The following is a 10,374-nucleotide window of genomic DNA, read 5'->3' on the forward strand; positions in this document are numbered from 1 at the left end:
GGGGGCGTGCAGGAGGCAGCCAATCAATGATTCCCTCTCATCACTGATGTTTCTATCTCTCCCTCTCTCTTTCTCTCTCCCTTCCGCTCTAACATTAATAAAAATATATTTAAAAAAAGAATTCTTAGGCCCTGGTACTTGTCAGCTCTGAGCAGCTGTGCAGGGGTCAACTGGCCACCTGCGCGTCAGCCTGACTCCTGGGATCTCTTCCCAGCGTTCCGCAGCGGCCGCCTTCCCTCACTCCTTTCTCCAAGCTGCTCTTGACAAATGGTGACCATGACGGAGCCCTCGGAGGCTGGGTGGGAAATTTAATAGGGTTTTAAATTGGGAACCAAGTTCCATTAAAAGCATTATCGAGCCGCGCTGAAGGCCCAGCACTGGCAGCGACAGGAATCTGAGTGGCTCGTGCGCTGGGTTTGTTGGCGCAGGAGTTGAGGTTGACGGGAATCCACCCTGTGCTCCAGGTGAGGGAGGGTGTGAGGCGTGAGCGGGAGTGTGGGGCTCTGGGGTTGAAGGGTGGAGGCCTGCAGTAAACCGTGGCATGTCTTGGTTATAGGTGGGTCGTGAACGAGCCATTCTGTCCAGGCCCTCCTAGGTGTGTGTCCAGCTCTCATCACCTTTGCGCACGCCGAGTTCAAGGCACAGCCTCCACCTCCGGCCTCAGGCTTGCCCTGGGGCTCTGGTTCTGCATTTCCAGCAGCGAGGCATTCCTCCCTGTTCCTGTCGAATCTCAGTCAACAGAAAGGCAGGTGGGGTGGTTCTGTACGCACCGCTACTCAAACCGCCAGCGCACAGGAACCACCCGAAGGTCTTCTTACAGTACACACGTCCGCTCCTTGGGTCTTGGCCTGCGTCCAGCCTGAATCTGACTTTCCCAGGAGAATCTGCTGCTGGTTGAGGACACATCTGAGTAGCAAGAATACTGACCTGGAGCCAGACGGTGTTGAATAGTGTAAACATTGCCTTGGACATGGAGAGTGCTGAGCACATGCTGGATTCTGCTGTTAGTACCAATAGTACATTACATGGCTGCAGCTTATGACTGCATACATTACACATGTGAATCTGAATTGTACTTCTCTCGAAACCTACCTGCGACTTCCAATCATCATTAATGCAACCTCCCAGCCACTAAGGTTCTCCTTCATAGGCACAGCTGTTAACTGCTTGGTGTTCATCTTCTCAAACCCAAATGCTTTCCACAGCCTCCCTCCTCTCTGTTACCAGGCTCAGGCTGGAGTTGCCCTATTCCCGTGTAATTGCATTGACCATGCTTTTCATTTTCTGTATTTTGGTGCTTTGATATATGGGGACCAACCCCTTCCAGAGTTAGCTTATTCCTGGAGTTGGCAAAATACTATCCGGGCTGTGCACCTTCCAGATGCAGACTGACCAGTGTGAGCCTTCCTTCCGGGGCACTCACAGCCCCTTCACTGTTTGCCTGCCTTCCTCACCCCAGGGCAGGGCCAGACTATTAGAGGCAGCTCCCACTTCCCAGAGCCACATCACCTGACTCCTTACCCCACTTACCTGCTCCCACCCTGGCCCTGCCTCCTGCAGCCACCTGTGTGACCCGTCCTCTTGGATCTGTTTGTAAAACAATGTTTTGATGCCAATTGCATCCTGGTCTGTTGGCCTCACCTTACCTAAGTAATAATAAAACCTACATTTCAAAAAGTACCAGCCCTTCAATTTAATATTATATTTTGGTTAACCTTTCTTTCTTTCTTTTTTTTTTTTTGGTAATTCTTTATTAAGGAAATTTGATTCTTTTGTTACAACTTTTTAGATTTGTGTTTGCAAACATTTAACATGGGGGTGGGGAGGGGAAACCAAGAACAACCCACACCACCCTTTATATTCCCCAGCTTCTGGCAGAAGCAGGACCTAGAATAAGGCTCCAGACAGGCGTTTTCACTAGAACCTTGCCTGGCTCGCAGTCTGGGCCCCGAAATGCCTTCATAACCTGGGAACCAGGCTCTGGGTAGCGTTGGAGGAGCTCTGGGTCGCCGCTTCCTAGACTGTGTTGGGGAACAGCTGGGTCGCCTTCTCTTGAACAGTGTCGGGGGATCACTGGGTCGCCTTCTCGAGGACAGCGCCGGAGGAGGCCTGGACCGCAGCCACCCGGACAGCAGCGGAGAATTCCGCGGCTCGGCCTGCTGGGCAGTGTTCGTCCACGAGCCTTGTGCCCGGTGGACGGTGATAGCGAGCCAAGTTCATGATCATCTTGGACACATCCTTTTGGTAAGGAGTCTGGCCCAATGGCAAAATCTCAGCCTCGCCTTCAGGGTCCCGCTGATGCATGCGAAGCAGGGTCTGTGACACACACTCGACGTGCGGAATGTGCTCTTCACCGGGCCAAAAGGTCTTCCACCAGCCTCGCCTCTAGGTGACCTGTCTGCGGGCTCTTGAGGTTCTCCGTGTGCAACCAGGAGGGCTGCTTCGCGGTTACCCTGCACCGGAATGGCGCCCTCCCCGCTGCTCAGGTTGCATGGTTGCACGAGTGTGGGAAAGCGCTTGCTGTGGCAGGCCACGTGGAGATGCTGCTGTAGATGCAAGTGGCCTGGCTACGGCCTGGCTCATCTTTCTTGAATCTCTTCTTTGTTCAAAATCCTCCCCTGGCTGACTTCCCATTGCTTTTAGGATCAAGTCAGTATCTTTGCCTGAACATTCAGAGCCCTAAACCAGCTCATCCCTACACACACCTCTAACCTTAGTCACAAGTGTCCCTCCATCCTTCTGGTACCTGCTCTATTTCCCCAGCACAGCCTGCGCTCATCACTGCCCATCAGATGGACGAAACCACCCACCTGTAAGTACCGACTCTTATCTGCTTTTTAAGATGTTTCAACGAATTCTCCTCCAAGGAACCTCCTGGGAAGCACCCCCTTTCTGAGCGAATACAGAGTTTTCCAACTTCCCTCTGGTCTTAAGGAGGGCAAGTCCTTGCCACACATGGAGGTAGGAAATGAGTGCTGACTATGGGTGGTCAGCTTCCGGTGTTACAGAGAATAGTGCTTATTGCTAAGTTTTGTTACAGCACGGGTTTTATTCACACCATGGTGAGTGAGGTGAGTGGGAATACCACTCTGTGATTTTCTTTGACTCTCCCCAGCACACAGATCTCAACGTGGCTTTTTACTCTCGAATGTGCAGTGTGAAGTACCTTCTGAGAGGTGTAACTTCTGTAGATGCTCTGCTGTTGAGCTTTTTGTTTTTTGTGAATCTGGGAATCCGTGAAGATATTGGGCTCTGTTTCTTGCAAATGCCAACCACCTTGCAATAGTTACTTATGCATCTGCTTTGCTTTCCTTTGAGACTGTGGCTCCTTGAGAACAAAGACAGGAGCTGCCACAATGAACACTGATGAACTGATGGCTTCTTAATTAAGTTAATTTGGGCGGCATTTGCTGACCTCCCCATTATATGACCTCTGAAGTGGATTTTAGCCCCCCCTTTTAAAAAATATGTACTTTTATTGATTTGAGAGAGAAAGGAAGGGAGACGGAAAGAGAGAGAGAAGCATCAATGATGAGAGAGAATCATCAATTGACTGCCTCCTGCATGCCTTCTGCTGGGGATCTAGCCCGCAATCCAGGCATATGTCCTGACCTGGAATCCAACTGTGACCTCCTGGTTTATAGATCAACCCTCAACACCAACCCACACTGGCCAGGCTAGCCTGGGTCAATGGCAATACTTGATGTTTAAGTAAAAGGTTTTGGGGGAGCTCAGGTAAAAGTAGGAAGTTACTTTGGAAACGTGCCTTTCTCTGTGAGTCTAACCCAACGCTCTGTGCACACAGGTCCCCAATAGACTTGATGCTTTGAAAACAGAAAGGCCCATCCCATCCTCCTCTGATTCAGGAATGTAGATGAGGGTTAGTTTGAAAAGAGCACCACACAGATTCTGATTTTTCCTGCGAAGTTGACAGAGGTGCACACGCTTTCCCAGTGACAGCATCATGTACCTGGTTTTCTCATCTTGACTGACCTGACCAATCAAGCTGGAGACCACGAAAACTCCCAGGAAAAAGTTCAGCAGCTGAAACACAATTTCGAATAAAGTTTGTGGTTCTGGAAGACCCCCAATGGTAATCAAACTTCGGACTGCCCAGTAATAACATCTCAGATACCTGAGAAAAGAGAAAATACACGTTTTGCTTTCTACTCTAACATTAAAATATCACTGTGCTTGGGAACATAGATCACCACCACATTATAACACACATCCTCCTGATCAAGATTTCTTTCCACGGCAGCATTGGGAAGTACCACATGTTCTAATGTCAACTTCTTCTTCTTCTTATTTTAAACTAGTGCCCTGGTGCACGGATTCATGCACATTGAAAGGAAATTAATTAGAAGGTGGCCGACAGGGTGGGACTGGGCAAGATGGGTTGGACACGCCCTGGAGCCAACCTCCTGCAGTCCCTCCCTGGCTGGCTGGCTGCACCTGGGGTGGCCGTGTGGCTCAAAGGGTGTCTCTGGAGTGAGCGGGGTCCCTCAGCCTGGCTTGCAGGGATCAGGCCAAAACCAGCTCTCCAATATCCCCCAAAGGGTCCCAGATTGCGAGACGGCAGTTCTCAGGTGATGCACCCTGGAATCGGACTCCCTCCTCTCTGGTTTCGGGGTGCATCGCCTGAGAACCACTGTTGGTAGGTTGGGAACCACTCTGCCAAGGGGGTGAAAATGCCATCACTGCAATTTCCTCCAGCAGCTTCCGTGGGCTTAGTACTGTCACAGTGAGCTTGGATGTTAGAGAGAAGCAGCTTGAAGAAGTATGGGATGAATTTCATGGATTGCGTTTTAACTTTCAAATGTATCATTTCCTGTTACCTGCACCTATGTGTCTTTTTAAATTAAGGAACTTTATTTTTAAATCTTTCTTGTTGACAGTGTTACATATGTCCCCTCTCCCCGCACTGACCTCTTCTAGCCCGTCCCGCCCCCACCCCAGGCCCTCATCACCCTCTGATCTGTGTCCCCTGAAGCCAATACTGCCCAGCAGGGGGGAGGGCCGGCTCCCCTCCCTGTGTGACCCTCTCCGACAGGTGTCGGGACTCCCGTGCCCTCCTCCGTCACCGGCGCGAGCAGGGACACGCATGTGAATTGCTCCCTCGTTTTCTTGTTTTCCATGTTAAATACCACTCCCCTATGCAGCTCAGGCGCTGGCTTACACTATTGTGTGTGTGTGAACAGTCTGTTGCTAATTGGAGGTTTTCTGCCCTGATGCCCTGGGGTTTGAGGATTCTTTTCTGTCGTGTCTTATATCCAGACATGCACAACCAAAGGTAACATTTGTGACTTAATTAGGTGGTATCTTACGGATTTTCTAGGATTAGGGTAGTGACCCAGCGCTTCCGCCTCCCTCTGCTCACGGAACTCTGCAGCCTGGCGGTCTGATTGTATCTGATGGGGCCGCGTGTCTGGGTCAAGGCTGGTCTTCCTGGGCTTTGGCCAGGGTCTGAGCTGAAGTATCTGGGGGGCTCCGGGGAGGCGCCCTCACGGACCTGGGCCTGCATCTCCTGTGGGAGACGGGGCTGTTACCCTCGGCTTCCCCAGCCGCGGGCAGGCGGCAGCCCTTCCTCACGTCCTCCGCGTGGTCCCCTGGGCAGCCTGGCGCTCCCCTTTCCTGTGAAGACCCGTGTGCTAGGCATCGGGGCTTAAGGTGTGCTGAGAGCTTTGGGCATATTGGGGAACTGATAACAGAAGAGAAATAAATATATGTATTCACGGGAACCAGGGAACCTTACCTGGTCATGCTTCCCCTTGGCTAAGCCCTGTCCTTGACCCTGAGCTTTCTAAGGCAGGGTGCCCTCTCACCATACAAATGGAAGGGACTTCTTGTCTCCTCTTGAAGCATACGGTGTCAGTCTGGTGAGGGTTCACGGGGCAGCAGCAAACTTGGTTCTATTTTAAATGTGCCCAGCGCCGACTGAGGCCACAGTCTGCCGCCTGGTCCTTGCGAGGGCAAAGTTTACCAGCCCAGTGGCCTCGGGAGCACCTTCCATCTAGGGGTCATCACACACCACACAGGCTTGCAAGGCCGGAGTGCACAAAGCCACAGGAGGAGCAGCCGTGCCCCTGAGGGCCCCAGGCAGATTGTCCTGGAATATGTGAGCATGCCGCTGCTAGAGGCCTTTCTCCGAGGATGAGGACGGCAACCGTGCCCTGGCTGCCCCTGGAGGGGAAGCTTTGGTTCTGAGGGTCTCCTGGCGACACAGCAGTGTCGGCGCCTGGGGGAAGGCAGTGCTTGCCTTCAGGGAGGTGGCCGGAGGGAACCGCTGCTGGGAAGTGTGCGACCTGCTTCCTGGCTAGGGAGGGCTCCCTTTTGTAATTCTGTGAGGCAGTAAGAGGCACAGGTGGTTTCTAATTATTCCGTGCAAGGTTCCATTTACAGCCATTGAACCCAGCCGGGCACCTACGTTCTCACGTTTTCTGTCCTCACTAACTGTTCTTGTTTCAGACCAGTGGTTCTCAACCTTGGCTGCACATTAGAATCACCTGGGAATCTTTTTAAAATCCTGATTTCTGGGCCTCATCCTCCGGAAATTCTGTTTCTTTGTTACTAATGTGGCCCCACCCCATAACAAAGAAACAGAATTTCCGGAGGATGAGGCCCAGAAATCAGGATTTTAAAAAGATTCCCAGGTGATTCTAATGTGCAGCCAAGGTTGAGAACCACTGTTTCAGACCAATCAGTCACGTGCAGCTGTCCACACTTTGATGGTGTTTTTGCTGATTTATCTTCCATGTATTCATTTTTGCTATATGAGTTTCTCTGATTTATTATAAGTACTTTATTAAGTGCATACCATTTAGAATTGGGATATATTAATGGGGAATTAAAACTTTTACTGTTATATGGTGACATTCTTTTTCCTAAAATTATTTTTGTTTTAAAGCTTATTGGACTGATATTGACAATCACTTTTGGTTGGTGAATTTGGTCCATTCTTTTTTGACAGATTCTGTTTTTTAGTTTTCTGATCCTATTGTCACTTCTCCAGATGAAGACACTGCCTTTGTTTCTGTTCCCTGATGGCGTCTCGCCACCTGCTCCGGCCTCAGCACACACAGCTGTTTGGTAGACTTTGCGATCCTTCTTACAATTTTGCAATAATTGAAAGCAGTTGTGATCACAAATTATCTAGAAATGTAACAAGTAATCACAAACAACAAACATTACAAGTAATGGAGCTTGTTGAATTTTAGAGATGGGCCCTGTGGACATGCGGCTTGCGCCACGGCTGGGATCAGAAGTCCGATGTTAGCGCACTTTCGCCCAGCAGAAGGAGTTCCGGTGCAGCTCTGTACTAGCTCGCTGATTCAGGCTCTGGCATGAATTATACACTCACTTTTAGACAATATTTACTAGAGTTGGTACCTTACTCAGTTCCCTATGTAAATTAGTTATTTATACTAAACTAAATACCTACTTAAATTAATTCACATGCTAAATGGAATTACTTATAGATCTGGCTGTAAACTCTCATGGGATAATCTGGGTGTTTGTGTGCCTGTGTGTTTGTGTGTCTGTGTGTGTATGTAGGTGTGCTTTCCTAATAAGTGGGCCTCTGACTTTAAATTTTTAAAATCAGTTTGGGTTAAAAGTTCAAAATTGTTGGTCTAAGTCCTTACACACGTCCTACTCTCTGTAGGTGGCCTGTGAGTGGTGAGGTGTCTCCCTTTGTTTGCGGTATCGGTCGTTGCCTTCCTCCTGAGGTCCGCGTGGGCTGCCCATCAGAGCCACGCTGGGGCTGCTCTTTCTGGCGAGGATGTTGCCTCTAATGTCGTTTCACTGGTGCAGAAAGCGAGTGGAGGGGACTGGGCCAGGCCCTGTGTCTGCCCCCAGGGAGTCTCACGGTGAGTACCCTGGTGCCATCACTGAGTCCTGACTCTGCTCCCTGACACAGTCAGGTGACCTCTTTCTCCTGGGGTCCTGCCTGTCTAATCATCAAGTTGAACAGAGTCCTTGTGATTCTCTGAGTGTTTGAGTGAGTGGTCATAGCTGACCCATAACCCATAAACCCCTTCGGGGGTCAACTAATGAGCCCTCCCCTGCCCCCCAAACAACTGACACAGTTCACCCTAAAGATCCGCACCGAGTGACTGAACGTTACCTGGCCCTCAGCTGTCTGAGGCAGAGGCTTCCAAACTTGTTTGGTCATGATGCAGAGTAAGAAATGCACTTTCTGGGTCAGCACAGGATGAGCATGCACATGTGCACACATGCATGCACACGTGTGCACACATGGACACACATCTGCATACACATATGCACCCCTACTAGATATGACAGATTCTGATATTTCCTATTCTGTCCTCTTTTACTTGACCTTCTTTCATGGAAAATACCCCATTAAAGCGTTTTCACTGTCCACTGATGGGTTGTGACTTACAGTTTCAAAAACACTGGCTTTACAAGACTCTTACACTGAAACAGAAAGTTAAGAAGGCAATAAAAGTTTCCTTCAAAATGAAAACTCACATGTTTCCTTCACCATTGTACACCCATCTGGTGGATCCGAAGCCTTGGTGGTCAGAAGCCCAGTAGTAGATGCAGGCATTCACGTGCAGAGCAAACAGCAAGCAGCCCGCCGTCCGAGCGACCCTGTGGAGGACAGCAGAGCAGGGACACGCGCTGTTCCGAGCGCAGCCTGGCTAGCGGTTCCTTCTTCTGACCATTGCTGCCTAGTCTCCTTGCTCCAAATCTGGCAGCAGTGTGACAGGATGGAGCCAGGCACGTTCTCTGACTGCGGTGTCCTGACGAGCACTGACAGAGTAAAAACCTCCCTCTCTTTCTGCAGATGCTAGGGATCTGCTCCCTAAAGATGTGCCCCAGGGTCACCTAGAGTCCCATGAAATAGCCACGCTGACTTAACCTCGGGAAAGCTTGCCGGCTTCCTGCTATGATTATGTGGCTGGAGGTCTCCATGCACCAGAGCATCAGTAGAGCAAATAGACGAAACTTGGCTGAGAATGAGTTTTCTGAGGGAGACGGGAAGTCAGCCTGTGACTGAGCACAGTTATTTGTACCTGTTCTGGAAGCCGGGAATTTGGCCTATTTTTTTAGTCCTATTTGACAAAAACAGTTATCAGACTCTGGTGTGAATTACACCCTCACTTTTAGGCAGTATGATTTCCATACTCTCATCTCAGTTCAGAATATATTCAAGTCTGTTTTAGAACATAACCTGACAAGTTATGTGGCCAAAATCCAAGATGATCCCTTCTCTTTGCAGGAGGTAACATTCCTCCATCTGATGGGCAGCCCACGCGGCCCTCGGGAGGAAGGCAATGACCGATACTGCAAACAAAGGGAGACACCTCACCGCTCTATGAAGCTAAGAATTATAAAATATTTATATCTTTGGAACAGGTAATGCACTTACACACTCCTCCTTTACTACCTGAGCGCGCCTGTGGATATATACCCTGTCCATGATTGACTCCACCTTACCTGTGGATATACGCCCTGTCCATGGTTGACCCCATCTTACCTGTGGATATACGCCCTGTCCATGGTTGACTCCACCTTACCTGTGGATATACGCCCTGTCCATGATTGACTCCACCTTACCTGTGGATATACGCCCTGTCCATGGTTGACCCCATCTTACCTGTGGATATACACCCTGTCCATGGTTGACCCCATCTTACCTGTAGATATACGCTCTGTTCATAATTGACTCCACCTTACCTGTGGATATACGCCCTGTCCATGGTTGACCCCATCTTACCTGTGGATATACGCCCTGTCCATGGTTGACCCCATCTTACCTGTAGATATAAGCTCTGTTCATAATTGATTCCAGGTGATGATTAAACTCAAAGAATGACCTGTACTATATAGAAAACAAGCAGAGGAAATCCCAAAGTGTGTTAGTCTTAATGACATCCATTTAAATAAAACTATATGAAACACATTTTTTTTGTCATTCAAAATAATTCCATCTACATATATTCAAAAAAACACAAAAAAACTAGCATTTGTTCAGTAGATTTTCTTCTAGGGTCACTTAGCGTAGTGCCTAACCAACTTCCACAGCTCCTGGCTTATTGGACCTCCACCCTCTCATTAGTCTTGTTCCTAATGCTCATGAAAATCAAGCTTACAAGCATTTTCCCTGTTTCTTTATAAAGCGCAGAGTAGAACCCTATTTTACAAGAATTAAAATCACACTCCCCTAGAACAGTGGTCGGCAAAGTCATTAGTCAACAGAGCCAAATATCAACAGTACAACGATTGAAATTTCTTTTGAAAGCTAAATTTTTTAAACTGAAACTATATAGGTAGGTACATTGTTATTAACTTAATTAGGGTACTCCTAAGCTGGCCTTTGCTAAAAACGTGCTCAATCTGATTGAG

The 10,374-nt window shown here is 49.1% G+C and overlaps 1 protein-coding gene across 1 annotated transcript in view; it reads right to left on the reverse strand.

Moving 5' to 3' along the window:
* The window catches only part of CNGB3 (cyclic nucleotide gated channel beta 3), a 108,604-nt gene that overhangs the window by 30,759 nt on the left and 67,471 nt on the right, over window positions 1-10,374 (reverse strand). Inside the window, exons 8-10 of the mRNA XM_015565628.1 lie at window positions 9,786-9,850; window positions 8,494-8,616; window positions 3,994-4,135 (exon numbers count right to left, since the gene is read on the reverse strand). Of these exons, the coding sequence (XP_015421114.1) occupies window positions 3,994-4,135; window positions 8,494-8,616; window positions 9,786-9,850 (330 nt within the window). The remainder of the gene's footprint in view (window positions 1-3,993; window positions 4,136-8,493; window positions 8,617-9,785; window positions 9,851-10,374) is intronic.

The sequence above is a fragment of the Myotis davidii genome, unplaced genomic scaffold (assembly GCF_000327345.1).
Source record: "Myotis davidii unplaced genomic scaffold, ASM32734v1 scaffold272, whole genome shotgun sequence".
Taxonomy (NCBI): domain Eukaryota; kingdom Metazoa; phylum Chordata; class Mammalia; order Chiroptera; family Vespertilionidae; genus Myotis; species Myotis davidii.